The sequence below is a fragment of the Pimephales promelas genome, chromosome 21 (genome assembly GCF_988280905.1).
Source record: "Pimephales promelas chromosome 21, fPimPro1.hap1.1, whole genome shotgun sequence".
NCBI classification, from domain to species: Eukaryota; Metazoa; Chordata; class Actinopteri; order Cypriniformes; family Leuciscidae; genus Pimephales; species Pimephales promelas.
Genome location: NC_142789.1, coordinates 2,925,077 through 2,946,749, shown reverse-complemented (window position 1 = coordinate 2,946,749; position 21,673 = coordinate 2,925,077). Strand labels below are relative to the sequence as shown.

Here is a 21,673-nt window from a genome sequence, read left to right as displayed (position 1 = left end):
AGAGGGTATGCGCGTGACGTCACCGTTGGCCAGAGTGCCTGCAGTTCCTCACAGTCTCATTCATGAAACATTCGTAAATATACGAGTAAATATGAGAATGATTTGCGCGTAAAGAGACCTTCCCGAAAACTCATGATTTACAAATACATCGTAAACCGGTAAACGTCAGATGGCATAGTGAAATGTGTGTGTTAATGAATTCCAACATGTCGTAAGTGCACGTTCATTCTCAATTACCATAAATCAAGTCCATCCTACTGACATCTATATATAGGCATATAATAACATGAATGCGAATTTGATTTGATTAACTTCATTTTTCTGTTCAGAAGTACTGGACAGAAATTCATCTTTGACACTGGCACAACAACCACGTTACAAAACACATAAGAAATAAATAATTAATACATACTGTTATGTGGATAGCAGATGAACCCAATTGCAGACAGTAGGCCTATGCAAACACACAACGTTTATTGATAACGGAAAACTGGGAAAACAAAACCCACGAGGGGGAAAACAACACCGGTAAGGAAAATAAAGACTAATAAGACTTTCACATTAAACTATACAGGAACAAGACAGGATTTTTTACAAGATCACAACTTAAGACAATACTCACAAGGTATAGACATGGCACGTGGCACAGGACAGCAAACACAAAGGGATCAAATAGGGAGAAACAGACATTGACAGCAGGTGACATAGATGAAGCAACCATGCAATATTCTAAATATTTTAGAAAATATACTAAAGTACGATTATTTTAAAGTGTGTTAAAAGTTGTATTGTGAAAACAGGTAAAAACATGATGCTAATATAGGCTACTTTTAATTTATCTTTAGTACAATTACGTAATTATTAGATAGTAGCCTACAATTTTTGTTAAAATATTTGCAATGTACTATTAAAAAAGGGGGAATATATTTCAAATACAATAAGTAGCCTATACTTTTTTTTACTAGGGTAATATTAAAAATATGAAGAAATGTTTCTTTTTTAGATTTCCAAACTGTCACGATTAGCCACGCACTTCCTTGGACCACATTTCCCATCATACACCTCCCTGGACTGATGCCACCAAACCATACACCTGCACTGATTACACACACACCTGCACTTCATTTACACACACAAAAAAGCCATTTCCACACCACTTCTCAGCGAAGTCTTGATCTGCCCCGGTCATCATTTCTGAGCGGTGTTCCCTGAGTTTGATCTTGGATTTATTATTGTTTCTGATTGTTCTCTGCCTCGACTTGGATTGAGACTGGACATTGCTTTTCGTCGCCCGCCCCGACCATTGCTCGTCTGCCTTTTCTCCATTGCCATGTTTGCTGGTGTTGATCCCTGACTGTCTAATAAAAGCTGCATATGGATCCTGTTGTGTCTGCTGAATCATTACACAATCTTTGATTATAAAACGTTAACTTGATAAAAAAAAAAAAAAAACACGATGCAATATGGCTTTTAGACGTACAAATCCAATGTTTTTTTTAGTATGCACGTAAGAGATGAAAGATCTACATGCGTCAGTGTGTGTCAGATACTTATATCCATTTTATCTAAAAGTATTACATTTCTTAAATTAGTTTGTATTCCTTGGAATCGAACCATTGGTGCTGCTAGCGCCATGCTTGCTTGTTATGATAAAATAATATGTGTATGTATTGTTAGTCTAGGTCAGTCAGTCAGCATTGCATTTGTCTGTTTTGTTTGGCGCGTGCGCTCTCAACGCCCAGCAGCTCTCAAACAAACAGCCATGTTGAGTCTGAGGCAGAAATGACTCAATATCCCAATGAAATAAGGATATTTATCCCCACGACGAGCTGGACATAAGCGCATCAGCACTGCGATCATCGACCAGGTAAATGCGTTTGTGTTATGCTATATTGAAGACTAGTGCTGGGATGAGGGAGCCGGCAGTTACTCATGTATTGTGCAGGGAAAACTCATCACACATTTATTACACTGTGCTTCAGATATGTCACTGCTATAACACATGATCATTGAGTTTTTGATGCGTAATATCTCTTAACCACTGAATCATGCCATTTCTCTTGTTTAGAAATAGCTTAATAATACTATGGCAAGCTGATTTAACATCTAATCAGTTCCAGAATGTAAATATATTTAAATAAATAAAAATAATTACATTTTCTCTAGTTAAAATGCTGCGTAATGCTCGCTTTAGTAAAAAAGAATTGTAAGGAAACAAGCGCTAAACATCATTTATAGCAAAACATGAATAATTGAACAAAGTTGATCAAATCACAATTGTATATTCAAACTTTGAAACACCACCACTCTTGAGCATCATGCTTCACCATAAAATGCAAACACATTACAGAAACTCTTCAAAATCTACCACATAACTGAACATTAACCACTAACCTGTCTTTCCCCTTACTGAAAAACACATAAAAAATAATACTTAATTCCCTTGCAAAGCATGATGGGAACTACAGATCTACTGCCCCCTTAGTTATGTTATATCATAACTGATAAACTTCAGTCTTAAATCAATGAGGTGGATTGAACACAATAAAATTAAGTTGTGACAAGATGTTCCAAAATCATGTTACTTTAGCTCATTTTAATGTATTTGACTTTCATTCTTCTGCAGAACACAAAAAAAATGACATTTTGAAGAATGTTGGCTACTAAACACATTTTTGTGTTTGTAAAAAGAAAGTCATAGAACTGTTGCTTTGATTTTTTTTTTTTTTATTTTTTTTAGACTAAGTTCTCAAACTTCCATAAGTTCAAAATATCTCAAATCTCAAATTTGTATATCATTTATACTGTATATTTAGTGAATTATTTTAAATAGTATAATCCTAACAAAGTCACAGATTTATTTATTTTTCTCCCACAGCCATCTAGAGGTGCTTCCATCTTCTGTGGCCTTCAGCAAGACACCTTGTGTTTTCCCATCTGATTTTTAATTCGCAGCATAGTAAACGCAGTGTCAAACTGTGTGTCATGTCAGGACCTGTGCCGAGTCGTGCCAGAGTCTACACTGAGGTGAACACACACCGGCCCAGAGAATACTGGGACTATGAATCGCATATTATTGAGTGGGGGTATGTATTACTTAAATTATACAATTACTTATTATTAAATAATGGCCGGTGACTTAAGAAACTGCAAAAACAGGCAGTTATGACACCGAAATTATAGATACCAGTGAAAATTCACAATCTTTAGGTACAGAAATGTAATAAAGTAATCAAATGTAAAATAACACTGCATAGTCTTCACTGTATAAATGAAACATGGATTAATCCTTATTATAGTTATTCAGTCCAGAGCGGTGAGTGATTTTTCTTTGTCTTTTGTTGTTTGATTAACATTAAGGCGAGACACTTCAGGTGAATAGGGTAAAACAATTTAAACAATAGATATCACCATGAAACTTCCTCAGTTGATTACTTACACAAGTATATGAAAAAATTGTATAACAAGTTTTTTTTTAATTTGTATGTTTAATTATGCAAATTTGCAGATTTTTTGTGCTGAGGCTAAAGACTGCAGTCAGTAGTGTCCCGCATGTCCTCAACCCGCCCATAGAGGGCGATCTCACTCACAGAATGAATACATAGTGTCGGCCATCTTTTTTTGGAAGCTAAGCTAGCAGGCTCTTGTTCTGTGGAGAAAGCCGAGTTGTAGCTTTGTGTTACCATCCTCTTTTTCCCGGACATGTCCGGCCGTCGATGTCCGGGATTCAGCTTTTTATATGCACAGCTTTTGTTTCAATCTAACTGAATTCATTCCGATTGGTGAATCTGAATGTAGTGTTTACATGAACGCTAAACAAGTGATCGGTTGATGTGCGTTTTAACATTGCTAAGAAAATCCCCGCTACTCCGTGAGAGATACGAGACCGGTGCGTCTCACAGGTGTCGCTCATCGGTAATCACGCCACCGGCCTCGCGCCGTTCACCCGCGGCCCTCACTCGTCCCGCTCGCCACAGGAAACTTAACGAATGGCGACTGTAAAACGCAAAAGCCCAATCCCGGACATTTTGGGCGATCTCGAAACACATTTTCGGGCAGACTCATCACGGAGACTCACTAGTAACCTAGACTTGTTGTTTAACGACTGCGCTCTGTTACCGGTAGGCGTGGCCTCCTTGGGCAGCGAAGCAAGTGCATTCTGGGAGTTGTTGTCTTTCATCCACATAAGCCAAAAATACATTTTCTGGCTTTTCTCAGTCTAGAAAGCTCCAAATTCAAAAAAAAAAAAAATCACAATTGAAATACACATTCATCTTTCCAGAGGTGAAGTATCCCTTTAATAATAGACACAGGCGCGATATAATGTTCCCCCTTGTCCATATTGTATATAAAGGTATCGTTTTTTTATTATTTGTTTGAGGAACATATATGCAAGATTGCAGTGATATGTTTAAAGTGGAAAACACAATCAGTTTGCATGACTTCTTAAGTTCATGTTGTGTTTGAGTTGTTAAATGTGTTAGATTCACCAGATTGAAACGGACCGTTATTCAGGGGCTTTTGTTTTTCCTCTTCAGTTCATTGGTTCAGCCCTGCTCTGCTGTGACCATTCTGCTTTTAGAAGAGCTCTTTAACTTTAGTTTTGATCTCAGAAACTCTTTATTTTCATATATTAGTCATGTTAAAGTGAATAGGATTTGAATATATCTCCCATGCAGCAATCAAGATGATTTTCAACTGGTCCGCAAGTTAGGCAGAGGAAAGTACAGTGAAGTGTTTGAAGCAATCAACATCACCAACAATGAGAAAGTAGTGGTGAAGATACTAAAGGTAAGAACAACTCCTCCTGATTCTGTGGTTAACGAAAATGATGATGCAAGTACAAACATGAAGGCTTTTGGAGCCAGGCTATTCTCAGATATTAATGTGGCATATTGGTGTATTATAATATAACATATTGTTGCACACAGACTAAGGTGTAAAAGGATACACGTATAAACCAACTTTTCTCTCTTTTTTCAATGCTTTGATGCGATGACGACACATACTTGATGTCAATTTTTATTTTATTGTGATCATTGATAATTATCTTTTTTTAAGCCTGTGAAGAAGAAGAAGATAAAGCGTGAAATAACGATTCTTGAGAACCTTCGAGGAGGTCCAAATATCATCTCTCTCCTCGACATCGTCAAAGACCCTGTGGTCAGTGTTCAGAACGCTTGCTTGTGTGTGATATTCGTAATACAAAAACAACAATCGAAGTATACTATGCCGACCTTTGAGTATTCATTTTGTTGTGATGTTACTCGTTTACACATTGCAGTCCAGAACACCCGCCTTAGTTTTTGAACATGTGAACAACACAGACTTTAAGGTAAATCTCAATATTTTATTAGTAATCTACAACAGCACAACCCCATGTTATCAGTTCCTTTTTTGCTTGTTTTTTATCAGCAACTGTATCAGACACTGACAGACTATGACATTCGCTTCTACATGTTTGAGATTCTGAAGGTGAGTGTTTGCATCAAGTACTATATTCTTTTTGTATTGTCCTTCCTGTAATATCCTGAAATAGCTCTGGAGGTTTTAATATGATTAAAATGTTTGTATGTGTCTCTAGGCGTTGGATTTCTGTCACAGTATGGGCATTATGCACAGAGATGTCAAACCACACAACATCATGATTGATCATGAGCACAGAAAGGTAACCCATGTTGACTTTTCAAATAAACCGTGTCAACACAGTATTGGTTTATAATATACATATTCAGACAAGATACGACAACACCATTGACTTTCGGAGTTACATTAAACACAATTAAAGTACAAGGTAACGCAATATAATACTAAAAAGAAAAGTTGAACTTATATATTTGTAAATGTAAAATATTTGAAGACTAAGCCATTTAAGTTTGAGGGTTATGTAAAAAAAAAAATGCTACTTTTGTTTCACAAATGTGTTAATATCTCGCAATTCTGGCTTTATTTCTCGCAATTACAAGTTTATATCTCGCAATTCCGGCTTTATTTCTCGCAATTACAAGTTTATATCTCGCAATTCCGGCTTTATTTCTCGCAATTACAAGTTTATATCTCGCAATTCCGCCTTTATTTCTCGCAATTACAAGTTTATATCTCGCAATTCCGCCTTTATTTCTCGTAATTACAAGTTTATATCTCGCAATTCTGGTTTTATTTCTCACAACTACAAGTTTATATCTCGCAATTCTGGCTTTATTTCTCGCAATTACAAGTTTATATCTCGCAATTCCGGCTTTATTTCTCGCAATTACAAGTTTATATCTCGCAATTCCGGCTTTATTTCTCGCAATTACAAGTTTATATCTCGCAATTCCGCCTTTATTTCTCGTAATTACAAGTTTATATCTCGCAATTCTGACTTTATTTTTCGCAATTACAAGTTTATATCTCGCAATTCCGCCTTTATTTCTCACAATTACAAGTTTATATCTCGCAATTCCGCCTTTATTTCTCGCAATTACAAGTTTATATCTCGCAATTCTGGCTTTATTTCTCGCAATTACAAGTTTATATCTCGCAATTCCGGCTTTATTTCTCGCAATTACAAGTTTATATCTCGCAATTCCGGCTTTATTTCTCGCAATTACAAGTTTATATCTCGCAATTCCGGCTTTATTTCTCGCAATTACAAGTTTATATCTCGCAATTCCGGCTTTATTTCTCGCAATTACAAGTTTATATCTCGCAATTCCGGCTTTATTTCTCGCAATTACAAGTTTATATCTCGCAATTCTGGCTTTATTTCTCGCAATTACAAGTTTATATCTCGCAATTCCGGCTTTATTTCTCGCAATTACAAGTTTATATCTCGCAATTCTGGCTTTATTTCTCGCAATTACAAGTTTATATCTCGCAATTCCGGCTTTATTTCTCGCAATTACAAGTTTATATCTCGCAATTCCGGCTTTATTTCTCGCAATTACAAGTTTATATCTCGCAATTCCGGCTTTATTTCTCGCAATTACAAGTTTATATCTCGCAATTCTGGCTTTATTTCTCGCAATTACAAGTTTATATCTCGCAATTCCGGCTTTATTTCTCGCAATTACAAGTTTATATCTCGCAATTCTGGCTTTATTTCTCGCAATTACAAGTTTATATCTCGCAATTCCGGCTTTATTTCTCGCAATTACAAGTTTATATCTCGCAATTCCGGCTTTATTTCTCGCAATTACAAGTTTATATCTCGCAATTCCGGCTTTATTTCTCGCAATTACAAGTTTATATCTCGCAATTCTGGCTTTATTTCTCGCAATTACAAGTTTATATCTCGCAATTCCGGCTTTATTTCTCGCAATTACAAGTTTATATCTCGCAATTCCGGCTTTATTTCTCGCAATTACAAGTTTATATCTCGCAATTCCGGCTTTATTTCTCGCAATTACAAGTTTATATCTCGCAATTCCGGCTTTATTTCTCGCAATTACAAGTTTATATCTCGCAATTCCGGCTTTATTTCTCGCAATTACAAGTTTATATCTCGCAATTCCGCCTTTATTTCTCGCAATTACAAGTTTATATCTCGTAATTCCGGCTTTATTTCTCGCAATTACAAGTTTATATCTCGCAATTCTTGTTTTATTTCTCGCAACTGTGAGTTTATATCTTGTAATTCTGACTTTATTTCTCGCTACTGCGAGTTTTTATCTCGCAATTCTTGCTTTAGTTCTCACTATTGCGAGTTTGTACAGTATGTCGCAATTCTGGCTTTATTTCTTGCTATTTCGGGTTTATATGACGCAATTTTGGCGTTATTTCTCATTATTGCAAATTTATATCTTGCAATTCAGACTTTTTTTCTCTCAACTCTGACTTTAAATCTCACAATTGCAAGATATTCTGTCTTTTCTTAAAATTGTGAGAAATAAACAAAATGTTTTTATTCCGTCACGGAAGCAAGCTTCCATAGAAGTCCATGTATAATTAGTCATATATACATGATTGATAGATAGATAGATAGATAGATAGATAGATAGATAGATAGATAGATAGATAGATAGATAGATAGATAGATAGATAGATAGATAGATAGATAGATAGATAGATAGATAGATAGATAGATAGATAGATGTCAAATGATCATTGAATGCTGTGGTGTTTCAGTTGCGTCTTATTGACTGGGGACTGGCTGAATTCTATCACCCAGGACAGGAGTACAACATCAGAGTCGCCTCTCGTTACTTCAAAGGCCCAGAACTACTGATCGATTACCAGGTCAGACTTATTACCACATGTGCGTATAACAATGTCCGACTGAGGAAAATGTGTTGTATTTTGTTGTTAGTTTCACCATTCTGTAATAATATTTAACACAATACTATCTGGTACAGTTTGGAATTGTTTTTACTCTATTGATTAGAAAGGTCTAGTGTTTATTAGGATGGTTACCCATATGTTCTCTTTAGATTTTGACTGCAAAGATTGGCCAAAAAAAGTTAATAAAGCTTTAAAAATTGTAGTCAAAGGCAGCTTTTAGAAACCTAAAAACACTTCTCTTTTGTCATTCCAGATGTATGACTACAGTCTTGATATGTGGAGTCTTGGCTGTATGCTGGCCAGTATGATCTTTAGAAAGGAGCCGTTTTTCCATGGACATGATAACTATGACCAGGTGAACATCATCAGGGACTTGATAGATGGGTAGTTCAAGTAACAGCTGAATTAAGCTCAATCGCAGCACTGGCGGCATGATTTTGATTTCCACAAAAAAAAATATGTTGATCCACAAACATATTGGGTTGGCTTGCCTTGACTAAGATTCCAGGTACCATCCAAATGTAAGGAAACGTTATAATTACTGTAATAAAAACTTATTAAATAAAATTAAAGAAAGAATAGAAAATCTGTTGCGATTTCCATAAGTTGTTTTGTGAATTCCAGTCTTGAGTAAAATCATACTCGGAAGAATAATCTCATACTGTTACAGTGTCTTTGTTGTTATGCACATATTGTTATTAATTACTATAATCAGAGCAATAACGATATGTAAGTGTAAGAACCTCTAAATACTCTGTAACGTAAACGAACACAGTGGTTGGTCGTTACTTCTGTAATCCTGTTTGTAATGATCGTGCTGACTGAATTAATTACAGTGTTCCTGTATGTTCCCATTTCTTCAAAGCTGGTGAGAATTGCCAAAGTCCTTGGAACAGAAGATCTGTATGATTGCATTGATAAATACAACATTGAGCTGGAGCCTCGATTTAATGACATTCTGGGAAGGTGATCCGTCGTTACGCCTCTTTCATTCATAACCTGCAATTGCTAGCATGGCCTTCTTTACATGAATTGAATCTGATTGACATCTGCTTCACGTTAGACATTCCCGTAAGCGATGGGAGCGCTTCGTTCACAGTGAAAACCAACACTTGGTCAGTCCTGAAGCTCTTGACTTTCTGGACAAGTTGTTGCGTTACGACCATCAGACCAGACTGACTGCGAGAGAGGCCATGGATCACGCTTACTTCTGTGAGTTATTACATTAGTGCATACAGTAAATGAAGAAGCTATTGAATTACTATTAAGAGAATATTTCAATAGATTTTTTATTAATTCTGACATCTTGCCCCTTTGCCTTAGTCCCTGTTGTGAAAGACCAGTCTCGCATGGCAGGATCCACGAATGTGCCGACAGCGAACACCGTAGTGAGCACCGCCACAATGATAACAGGTGAATTAACTCTACACATGGTTTACGATAATGGACCTTTTCACATTTCCAAGTTTCTCAGGCGGAAGTCGTCTTAGTTGGGTAAACTTCTATAGCGGGCAATGAGAGGATGCATTAAAAGGGTGGTATAATGCCCTTTTCACAAGATGTAAAATAAGCCTCTGATGTCCCCAGAGTGTGTCTGTGAAGTTTTAGCTCAAAATACCCCACAGATATTTTTATATAGCATGTTAAAGTTGTCACTTTCTGAGGGTTAGCAAAAACGCATCGTTTTGTGTCTGGCCCTTTAAATGCAAATGAGCTGTAGGTCCCGACACAGTGGGCGGAGCTTCAAGAGCTCTGTGTGTGTATGTTGGGGGGGATTTATGTAAATTTTAGGGTTAGTGATGTCACTAACCCGGGAGGAAGCTTGTGTAGTTCCTACCAGCCGTTTGTAGTCCTTAAAAAACTATTTCTTTAAAAGCAAATATCTCCCTTTGAACTTTGAGCGTTGTAACTTTGCAGACGTTGTTTACGCTCAAACAGCAACATTACTCACTAACTACAGTTATAAAAGTGAAATCATAATCAACCACCCCTTTAAATATATTTTTTGCGTTCCCATTTGCTCAAATAGCAAAAGAAAAAAACTCCAAAATAGTGTTTTCACAACTTTCAAAAAGAGGAAAAAAAGAGAGAGATTGATAACGGCAATCAGAGAAGAGAAAGACTGTCACTCCCACAGCCACTATTAGAAACCCCCTCACTGCGAGATAACTAGTTTCTTGATATGATGCAAAGGTAATATAAACTATAGTTTTTTTTTAATGAAAATCTAAAATAAATAAAAGAGCAGGATTTATGATGCTGATGATTGTCAAAATGTGTCTTCACGTCTTTGAAAATGGTCCATGCTAATATATTTATTATGAATATTAAATTATAATTTTATAATGATTTAAATCTGAAAAATACCTTTTCAAAAAGCACAATTCAAGGAATCAAAGTAACAACAGAATAATGATTTTGTACCGCAGATTTAATCGTACTTTAAGGGTAAGTTTACGCAACAACAGTCTAACAGCCCAGTCTAGTGCATGATTAGATAGAACTGTTATACATAAATAGTAGACAGTAAAGATATTAGCGTTTGCCGTGTGGTTGATGTCCAATGCGGAGCAGAAATACATAATCATGTTTGTCTTGGTCCCCTCAATAGGGGTGTTGGATTTTCTCAGCGTAACACTTGAGAGATCATCTATCACTGTTTTCCATGTTCATAGAGTTGGTATTCGTCTCTTTTCTTTATGTAATACTTAACCAGACATATGTGACAACATTAAGTATAACTGGGGCATGAATTTTACATATATACAGTATATATATTAGGGCTGGGCAACGATTAATCGCATCCAAAATAAAAGTTTGTGTTTACACAATATGTTTGTGTGAACTGTGTATAATTATTTTGTATATAGAAATACACACACATGCATGTATATATTTAAGAAATATTTGCATGTATATACTTTATATATATTTATACATAATTAATATTATATATAAATATTTGATATATTAATAACACATTTTTCTTAAATATATAAATGCATGTGTGTGTATTTATACAAATTAATTATACACACTACACACATATATTATGTAAACACAAACTTTTATTTTGGATGTGATTAATCGCAATTAATCGTTGCCCAGCCCTAATATATATATATATATATATATATATATAAGACTATTATCACTATTAGTAAGGATAGAATGATGTTTGTATGATATCAGTCTTTAAATGTAAGATATTTAAAGTGTCCCTAAAGTTTAATATCAATAGTTTCACTTCAGCACAATCAAATATACTTCAGTACATCTTTAGTTGCACCAGCACTGTTTCTTGATAACTAGTGTGTTAAGTACAAAATTAGTTGTTCCAATTTAGCACTTTAAGTATATGAATTTAGCATACTAAAAGTATGGATATTTATAGGATATTTATATTAAGTGCATAAATATAATTGTATTTGTAGTATACTTAGCATAAAATAAATGTATTTCAAGTAGATTTTAGTATATTTATTTTTCACTAGGGAAGTGTAAAATGTGAAGAAAGCTCACAGTACAGCTGGTGTCGCTGGAGAGTTTGAGATTCCTCTTTTCTTCTCTCTTTGATCAGGAATCGCTGCTCTTCCGGCCTCCACAGCTCTCGGGCCCCTGACCGGCTCTCCCGTCCTCATGGCCCCCAGCAGCCTCAACACTTCAGTGCCTGCAGCCACAGGAGCCGCTCAGTGACGTCCACACACACACACACACACACACACTGACTGATCCTGGGACTGTTAGATAGAGCTCTTCATCACCCCCCCACTCACAGTAGCATGAGTTCACCTGAAACTGAATGCACTTCATCATGAGACGTTCACCTTATAGGGATAGTTCAGCCAAAAATGTAAATATGCCCATGATTTACTCAACCTCAAGTCATCCTAGGTGTATATGACATTCTTCTTTCACACCAATACAATCAGAGTTATATTAAAAAATAGCTCTTCCAAGCTTTATAATGGTAGTGAATGGTTGTTTTTGTTTTGAGGTCCATAAAAGTGCATCTATCCATAATAAAAGAGCATCTATCCATAATAAAAGTGCACTTATCCATCATAAAGTGCATCTATCCATCATAAAAGCCAATCTATCCATCATAAAAGCGCATCTATTCATCCTAAAAGTGCATCTATCCATCATAAAAGCGCATCCATCGATTATAAAAGTGCATCTATCCATCATAAAAGTGCATCTGTCCATCATAAAAGTGAATCTATCCATCATAAAAGCGCATCCATGGATCATAAAAGTGCATCTATCCATCATAAAAGTGCATCTGTCCATCATAAAAGCGCATCTATCCGTCATAAAAGTGCATCTGTCCATCATAAAAGTGCATCTGTCCATCATAAAAGTGCATCTATCCATCATAAAAGTGCATCTATCCATCATAAAAGTGCATCTATCCATCATAAAAGTGCATCTATCTATCATAAAAGCACATCTATCCATCATAAAAGTGCATCTGTCCATCATAAAAGCGAATCTATCCATCATAAAAGTGCATCTATCCATCATAAAAGTGCATCTATCCATCATAAAAGTGCATCTATCCATCATAAAAGTGCATCTATCCATCATAAAAGTGCATCTATCCATCATAAAAGTGCATCTATCTATCATAAAAGCACATCTATCCATCATAAAAGTGCATCTGTCCATCATAAAAGTGAATCTATCCATCATAAAAGTGCATCTATCCATCATAAAAGTGCATCTATCCATCATAAAAGTGCATCTATCCATCATAAAAGCGCATCTATCCATCATAAAAGCGCATCTATCCATCATAAAAGCGCATCTATCCATCATAAAAGCGCATCTATCCATCATAAAAGTGCATCTGTCCATCATAAAAGTGCATCTGTCCATCATAAAAGTGCATCTATCCATCATAAAAGTGCATCTATCCATCATAAAAGTGCATCTATCCATCATAAAAGTGCATCTATCCATCATAAAAGTGCATCTATCTATCATAAAAGCACATCTATCCATCATAAAAGTGCATCTGTCCATCATAAAAGTGAATCTATCCATCATAAAAGTGCATCTATCCATCATAAAAGTGCATCTATCCATCATAAAAGTGCATCTATCCATCATAAAAGCGCATCTATCCATCATAAAAGCGCATCTATCCATCATAAAAGCGCATCTATCCATCATAAAAGCGCATCTATCCATCATAAAAGCGCATCTATCCATCATAAAAGTGCATCTGTCCATCATAAAAGTGCATCTGTCCATCATAAAAGTGCATCTATCCATCATAAAAGCGCATCTATCCATCATAAAAGTGCATCTATCCATCATAAAAGTGCATCTGTCCATCATAAAAGTGCATCTGTCCATCATAAAAGCGCATCTATCCATCATAAAAGCGCATCTATCCATCATAAAAGTGCATCTATCCATCATAAAAGTGCATCTATCCATCATAAAAGTGCATCTGTCCATCATAAAAGTGCATCTGTCCATCATAAAAGTGCATCTATCCATCATAAAAGTGCATCTATCCATCATAAAAGTGCATCTATCCATCATAAAAGTGCATCTGTCCATCATAAAAGTGCATCTGTCCATCATAAAAGCGCATCTATCCATCATAAAAGCGCATCTGTCCATCATAAAAGTGCATCTGTCCATCATAAAAGTGCATCTATCGATCATAAAAGCGCATCTGTCCATCATAAAAGTGCATCTGTCCATCATAAAAGCGCATCTATCGATCATAAAAGCGCATCTATCCATCATAAAAGTGCATCTATCCATCATAAAAGCGCATCTATCGATCATAAAAGCGCATCTATCCATCATAAAAGCGCATCTATCCATCATAAAAGTGCATCTGTCCATCATAAAAGTGCATCTATCCATCATAAAAGTGCATCTATCCATCATAAAAGTGCATCTATCCATCATAAAAGCGCATCTATCCATCATAAAAGTGCATCTGTCCATCATAAAAGTGCATCTATCCATCATAAAAGTGCATCTATCCATCATAAAAGCGCATCTATCCATCATAAAAGTGCATCTATCCATCATAAAAGCGCATCTATCCATCATAAAAGTGCATCTGTCCATCATAAAAGTGCATCTGTCCATCATAAAAGTGCATCTATCCATCATAAAAGTGCATCTATCCATCATAAAAGTGCATCTATCCATCATAAAAGTCCTCCACATGGCCTTGGGGGGGTTTAATAGAGGCCTTTTGAAGCGAAGCGTTTGTGTAAGAAAAATATTCATTATAAAGTTTTAAATAAGTAAAATATGAATATTTTTCTTACATGAACGCATGGCTTCACTTCAGATGGCCTTTATTAACCCGCCAGAGCGGCGTGGAGCACTTTCATCATGGATGGACGCACTTTAACAGAATTGCAATGAGTGAGTAAATCATGGGCTTATTTCAATTTTTGGGTGAACTATGCCTTTAATGCATTATTCAAGCAGAGGTGCGAAGGCTGTTTGAGAGCTTATCCTCAAAAAAAGAGAAACATCCCATGTGAATGATGTGATATTACTTACATTGTCGTGCCATTAAAAAGCTTAACTTTTAAAAGATGGAGCATCCAGTGAAGCGCGCTGTAGCGCAGTATTCTCGAGTGTGAATGATACTGCCGTCGTACAGTTGTGGTCGTAGTTTGGTGCTGTCTACTGTAGCTCACATCAGGTCACATCAGTCGCGTTTACTCAACACAACGTCGTGTCTTCAGCTCCTCTCACTGTGGAAAATGGCAATGCCATGGCATATTTTATTTTTGTATAAATACAGCAATGCATAACTTCCCTATGCCACAATCCAGTAATAAAGAGTCACTGCTCGTCCAGTCTTTGTACTCACTCGCTTCATTTGAGTAAGCCAGAATTAACTGTGTGGGAATGAAAATACCAGACAATTCTGATTCTGATGACTATGGAAGTCAATGGTGCCCAAAAGTAAGTGATGAAATGATGAAAGAATTTTCATTTTAGGGCTAACTAACTCTGTGGTTTTACTCTACTGAAATGTTGTGTTGACATAACACACACAAGATGTTATATTTAATTTAGAGAGGAAAGAATTTTTTTTTTTGGACTTTTCCTTTAATCCTAAAACAATGCACTGCCTAATTCAAAATACAGATAAAACACTTAAAATCCCTATTTAAATATTTTAAATCAATAGGGGAAATTCCATCATATTAACTCAGTACATTGGGCCCTATTTCACTGACTCTTTTAAGCATGTATCACATTTGATTTTTATTTGAACTGAATATATAAATTGAATATCAATTTCAAAACGTAGATTTATTGGCAACACAAAAATACATGAAATATTAAAGTAGATGTCCCTTTATATATCTCTGTAAATGTTTTCTTTATCCTGCGAGCAGTTCCTCAGATCATTACACATAATCAGTGTTTTAAATCTTAAATATTTCATTTTAATGTGTTCTTTAAACTCATTCTCTACCACATAAATATTGTCACAAACTAATATGAGCCATGTATGGGGTTATATATCTTTATTTAAAATTATAATTATAAAAGTATACAGTGATTTCATAAAGATTTAACACTAATTGCTAACCAGAGTACAATAGTTACTACAAATGGTAAAGCTATTAATTTTATTAAAACGTGGAGAAATTTCATATCACCAAGTGAACAGAATTATCCATATTGACGGAGGAGTTTTATATCTTTCCACCCCATGTCATGTTGTTGTACTCGTCAATTGAACTCTCTGATAACCTGGAGAGAAATGCCTTCTTTGGAAAATATTGCAGACTTCTTCTCTGTGAAAAAATCTAAAAGAAATAATATATTTTGAGTATTGCATTGATTGGATTGTATGAGATAATGCTGAATCGCATCAAACACGAGTTCAGCGTCCATCACTATTCCAGTTGTTCAAGACTATAATACTTTTTCGTATGTACCGTTTAGTTTCTTTGTAACAGTTCTATCTAATAATAACATATAAGACAATTAAACAGAGAGGATAAGCACTGTGTGTTCAGGCCGTCAAAGTAAAAGTCTCACTTACGACGCCTTGGCCAAACAGAAAAAAACTTAGGCCCTGTCCCAAATGGCACACTCCGGACTTTAAGTCCATGAGACCGAAAGTCCGCATGAAGTGCGCCATTTTGGATAGGGCCTAATTGGCTGATGCCGATTTTAAAAAATGCCAAATATTCGACCACTCAAACTTTATAGACACAACAAGCACATATTCCATGTTTTCTTACCGCTGAGAGAGCTCTCTGTCGATCTTATCAAGAGATTTTCCTTTGGTCTCTGGTACTACAAGGTAGATGAATACAACTGCTGCCATTCCAATCACTCCGTACACAAAGAATATTCCAGACAGACCTATCACATCTGAGGAGAACATGAAAATCATGAAAATAATTTACATATGCATTTCATATTTCATATGTATGGTCTTTGTTGTTGTGCATACCTATTATACTCAAGAAAGAAAAGGTCACTATGAGGTTGGCCCCCACATTGAAGCAGTTGATGAATGAATAGGCTCTTCCTCTGATTTCCTTTGGAAATATTTCACTGAGCACAAGCCATGTCACTGTGAACCGCACAAGTTTCATGCGATTAAAGCATTATTGAAAATGAAAATTCCACTCTGCATCACAAAAATAAATTATATTTAAAGGATATTAAAATAGAAAAACATTATTTTAAATTGTAATAATATTTCACAATATTACTGGGGGGTTTTTTCTCTATTTTTGATCAAATAGATGCGGGCTTGATGAGCATAATTATTATAATAATTTCCAAACTTTTGACCGGTACTGTACGGTACGTTTCTAGTTTCAACATTATTTGTTGTTCAGATATTCCTCTTTAAAAGAAAAAAGTATCAGCTGAATGCAAAGTGACCTATTTTTGCTATACCTCTACTACAAAATAGTGAATTACTCCGTAAATTTACATCTAAACTCAATATTTTATATTTTACCTCAAGGGCATCCAAGATGTAGGTGTCTTTTTTTGTTTCCGCACAAACCGTTCTTGTCTGTCAGTCATCTAATGGAGGTCTATGGTCACCACCTCAAAGAGCATGCACAGAGAAGTCCAAATTAAACATGATTTAATGACTCGTAAATGTAATTACACATTGATGGCCTAAGACACGAAATGAGCGGTAATCAATGTCTATCAATGCAACGTGCGCAGACCGAAGCGCCCTCGCCCATAGAGTACTTGGACGTGACTGTGATTACAAGAGGTAAAAACGATATAAATACTGTTCGTTTTCTCACACAAACCGCTCGTTTCGTTTATTCGTTCATTAAATCATGTTTAATTTGGACTTCTCTGTGCATGCTCTTTGAGGTGGTGACCATAGACCTCCATTATATGACTGACAGACAAGAACGGTTTGACCTAAAAATATCAAAATTGAAAATACTGTGGAAACAAAGACACCTACATCTTGGATGCCCTTGAGGTAAGCTAAAACATATCAAAAATTAATTTCAAAGTGAACTATCCGTTTAACAAAATAAAGAATTTGAGCCGGGGAAGTTTCCAAAATTTGGTTGATTAGACATGGAATGAATTTTATCTCAAAGGCAACTTACTTGGTCCAAAGCTCACTGAGAAAGCGCTCACCACTGCCATCATGCAGATGAAAATTATCCACTTATACATATCCTCTGAGTGCGATAAAATATTTGAATGTCCATAAGCATCGTGCGTTTCATTTCCAGTAGATGGAGTGCTTCGATCCACAGAGTTTTTGCCCACGTTTTCATGCTTTTCCGCTAGTGAGGTCAGATTTTCATGCGGCTCCAATGAAGTGCATCGTTTTGTTGTGTCAATCACTGACTGTCCACACAAGAAACCAGTGAGTATCAATCCTACAGCCAGCACTGTGCATCCACCAATCAGAAGTGATCTTCGGCCAACCTTGTCTGAACAAACCATTGCCAGTAGAGTAGCAATGACTTTGACCAAACCCAGACCCACCGACGCAAGAACGGCAGATGCATTGCTCTGAAACCCCACTGAGAAGAGGATGGTGGAAGCGTAGAAGAGGACGTTTGGCTGGCCTGTGAATTGTTGACCGAGCACCAGCCCGAGGCCGATGGCAGTCCTTCTGCGCATGTTGTCTTTGGTTTTGAAAAGGTCGAAGACACTATATTTCACATGTTCTGCTTGGTGGCGATTTGGCGTTTCCCAATCATCTTCTGCTACGAGGCCTACAGTGGTTTGCTGAGGTAGAAACCTAATGGACACCAACTGCATAAGAGACGGTGCAATAGCAAATCCAAACATGTACCTCCATCCTGCGTGGACATCAGATAAGATGTAGTTGATTGCATAAGCCAACAAGATTCCAACAGTAATTCCAACTTCATACAGGCTCACCATCAACCCTCTACGATTGGGAGCGACCATCTCAGAGACAAAGATGCAGCAGCTCATGGACGAAATGCTCATTGCAAACCCAATGACGGCCCTTCCAACCACCAGTGCTGAAAACGACATGCTAGCAGTTAGGATAATGGTGCCTCCAAGAATGAGGAGATTACTCAGTAAAATGGACGTTTTCCTGCCATGGCGGTCAATCAGCCATCCACCAATCACAGACGCTAACAGTGATCCGATCAGAAGAGCGCTCACCACGGCTTCCAGCTGGACGCATCCCAGAGAGAAGTGCGCTTGGAGCTGCGGAAGAGCACCGGATATTATTCCCAGCTCATATCCGAACACTAGGCCGCCGAGAGTGGATGCAAGGATAGTGAGCGCCAGGACAGAGCAACCTAGAGAAGAAAAAAATGCTACATAAATAAGGCACTGAACAAAATTATAAACGCAATAAACAAAATACTTTTGTTTTTGCCCCCATTTTTCTTGAGCTGAACTCAAAGATCTAACTGTGCGTTCACACCGGATGCGAATAGCGCGTCAAATTCGAGTCTACCGCGTTTAGTTTGACGCTTGACCACTTTGTGTTAATTAGCGCGTCAAGAGTGAAACCGACGCGTGTAAAAACAAAAGTTTGAAGCGAAATTTACACGCGTCAGAATCGAAATCTGTTGGCGGCCATTTTTTTTATGTCGACCAGAACGCTATTCGCGTCCAGTGTGAACGCACCATAAGACTTTTCCACAAAAGGCCAATTTCTCTTGTTATTGTTCACAAATCTGTATAAATCTGAAGAGTTCAGATGCAAAAGCCTCTAAATGCCATTTGAAATTTTCTTCTTTAATGACGATTTTTATCAAACTTGCATATTTAAGTTCAGTAATTTCACTTAAATAACAATTAATAGGTAATTATCATTGCCATTTGATAACTTGTACAGTACAGTCTTAAATCTTTGAGTTCAGCTTATGAAGCATGGGGGTAAATACAGTTTATAATTTTGTTCAGAGTAACTTTGCAGCTCTGAATCAGTCATATAAGGAAATCCAGGACTTTTCTTGGTGTTCTGAGAACCTGACCTACTCAAAATAATTTTTTTTTAAATAAAGAATTATAATAATTTAAATGGTAAAAGACTGTAAGAATATTACGGTAAAAATTGGTTAGTGGAAATTGATTTACACAGTGAAACACCATCATAGGTCATCTAATGCAAGAATTCATTTAATTGTACAGTAAAATACTGTTACATTTTCAGTTTTTGGACATGAAAAAGAACAAATAATCTTTTAATTTACAACGAAACCCGTAAATTGACATTGCAGAATTCCCCACATGACACTTCACATGTGATATTTTTTTCCATTCAAATATTTACTTTTCAGTTTGTTTGTTTTCTTATCAGAATACCAGTTATGTACATTAGTATGGAGACTTGTTTTCACCATACAATAAAAAATAAAAAGGTAACTGCAACTTTTTATCTCACAATTCTGACCTTTTCGCCAGCATTTCATCTAAAATACTGAACATTTACAGTTTTTGGAAGTGAAAAATAATAAGTCATTAACTCGCAAGATGTAAAAAGTCTCAACTAGCCAATCTTTTAAATTGTTTTATTCCACGACGGAAACAAGCTTTCGTACATTTGGCTTTTATAGTAACGTTACATCTTGTGCTGTTAAATGAATCTTTAATGCATTATCAGAGATGTCCATAAACAATTATATGCTATGCTTATTATATATTATATGCTTTTTTTTTTTTTTTTTTTTTTTTTTTTTTTTGTTCGGAACAGGACCTATTACCAAAACAAAAACATTGACATATTAAATGAGAGTTGTGAAGGAGAATGTCTGATCTGTTCTAATCAGGCTATTCAGAACGCTGTCACCATGACAACTCTCGTGATGGCGCTATTGATTTAATTAGACGACGTCTCTTAATTAGCTATAAATAACCCGCAGCTGATGTTTCTAACAGGAATCCTTTTTTCAAAGAACTTCGAAAACCATAGCCTGTAGAGTCCACGTATATGGCTGTAAAGTTTTATAAAGCAAGTCGCTGTCAAATGGAGTTCTGCAAGATCTTTTTTCACAACACAAGCATAAAAATAAAGCTTCGACGCTTCCAACAGTTGTTAGACGAAACAAAAGCAGCTCCCGCTACTCCTCCTCTCACCTCCTCATGCGAGGTGTTTATCCCGTGATTTTACGCGGTTCACTGTCATTGTTTAACATGGAAACGCTACTGTAGCGTCTGCTTCATTTTTTCATCTGCCTTCTGCTCTCGGAAAGTTCATCGAAAGCGTCTTTCTGTCCCTGAAGTGTGTCAGAGTCGAGCTACGTGGCAGGAGGAACTCTTCCTCCTCAAACACCACACGAGCCCCGCGACAGAAGACGATACACTTACTGTGGGAATGTTGGCCAACACCTCATACAATATGATGATATACCATATGATATAATATAATCATTTATAATATACTGTAATATAATATAGTATAAATATAATAATAGCCTATAATGTAAAATGTAATTTAATATAGCATAATATATTATAATGTAATATAATGTATATAATATACTGTAATATATATATATATATATATATATATATATATATATATATATATATATATATATATATATATATTTAGCATAATATATAACATAATGTAATATATATAATATACTGTAATAATATAATAAATAATAGCATAATATATAATATAATGTATTTTAATAACGTAATATACTGCAATCTAATAAATAAAATAGCCTATAATGTAAAATGTAATGTAAAATATCATAATACATAATATAATGTATTATGTAATATAATAATTTATATTATATACTGTAATATAATATACTAATATAGTCCCAACAAGAGATTTTGTAAATTGTGTTTTGTAAATAAGTATGTTTAATTTAAAAAATAATATTAATATAGCCTATAATGTAAAATGTAATTTAATATAATATATAATAAAATGTCATATAAT

The 21,673-nt window shown here is 35.7% G+C and overlaps 2 protein-coding genes across 4 annotated transcripts; one reads left to right on the top strand and one right to left on the bottom strand.

The window, feature by feature from the left end:
* Positions 1 to 966: 966 nt before the first annotated feature.
* On the top strand, positions 967 to 12,481 carry csnk2a4 (casein kinase 2, alpha 4 polypeptide). The gene is made up of 13 exons (XM_039663242.2): positions 967 to 1,867; positions 2,879 to 3,086; positions 4,680 to 4,791; positions 5,062 to 5,163; positions 5,285 to 5,335; positions 5,416 to 5,475; positions 5,585 to 5,668; positions 8,110 to 8,220; positions 8,516 to 8,617; positions 9,128 to 9,228; positions 9,326 to 9,474; positions 9,586 to 9,675; positions 11,843 to 12,481. The coding sequence occupies exons 2-13, from the start codon at positions 2,986 to 2,988 to the stop codon at positions 11,956 to 11,958; spliced, it is 1,179 nt and encodes a 392-aa protein (XP_039519176.2). The 5' UTR covers positions 967 to 1,867; positions 2,879 to 2,985; the 3' UTR covers positions 11,959 to 12,481.
* A 2,206-nt stretch (positions 12,482 to 14,687) lies between these two features.
* Positions 14,688 to 19,056, bottom strand: slc2a10 (solute carrier family 2 member 10). Of its 3 annotated transcripts, none has more exons than XM_089124925.1 (5): positions 18,922 to 19,056; positions 17,877 to 18,773; positions 16,733 to 16,855; positions 16,518 to 16,650; positions 14,688 to 15,005 (listed from the first exon to the last, which is right to left on the bottom strand). In XM_089124925.1, the coding sequence occupies exons 1-5, from the start codon at positions 18,941 to 18,943 to the stop codon at positions 14,993 to 14,995; spliced, it is 1,188 nt and encodes a 395-aa protein (XP_088981051.1). In that variant the 5' UTR covers positions 18,944 to 19,056; the 3' UTR covers positions 14,688 to 14,992. The 3 variants fall into 3 exon arrangements, with proteins under 3 accessions (XP_088981051.1, XP_039519184.2, XP_088981052.1); XM_039663250.2 differs by lacking the exon at positions 14,688 to 15,005 and adding an exon at positions 15,805 to 16,076; XM_089124926.1 differs by lacking the exons at positions 14,688 to 15,005; positions 18,922 to 19,056 and adding an exon at positions 15,807 to 16,076 and having other exon boundaries at positions 17,877 to 18,584; positions 18,667 to 18,766.
* Between the last annotated feature and the right edge of the window lie 2,617 nt (positions 19,057 to 21,673).

What these genes read in the sequence shown, in the direction of transcription:
- csnk2a4 (XM_039663242.2), top strand. Translation starts at nt 2,986, where the DNA reads ATGTCAGGACCTGTGCCGAGTCGTGCCAGAGTCTACACTGAGGTGAAC. An exon ending in TAGTGGTGAAGATACTAAAG is followed by an intron (nt 4,792 to 5,061) that starts GTAAGAACAACT and finishes TCTTTTTTTAAG; the next exon opens with CCTGTGAAGAAGAAGAAGAT. An exon ending in TTGATCATGAGCACAGAAAG is followed by an intron (nt 5,669 to 8,109) that starts GTAACCCATGTT and finishes GTGGTGTTTCAG; the next exon opens with TTGCGTCTTATTGACTGGGG.
- slc2a10 (XM_039663250.2), bottom strand. Translation starts at nt 18,943, where the DNA reads ATGCGTCCAGCTGGAAGCCGTG. An exon ending in CTCAGTGAGCTTTGGACCAA is followed by an intron (nt 16,856 to 17,876) that starts GTAAGTTGCCTT and finishes TGCGGTTCACAG; the next exon opens with TGACATGGCTTGTGCTCAGT. An exon ending in TTCTTTCTTGAGTATAATAG is followed by an intron (nt 16,651 to 16,732) that starts GTATGCACAACA and finishes TGTTCTCCTCAG; the next exon opens with ATGTGATAGGTCTGTCTGGA.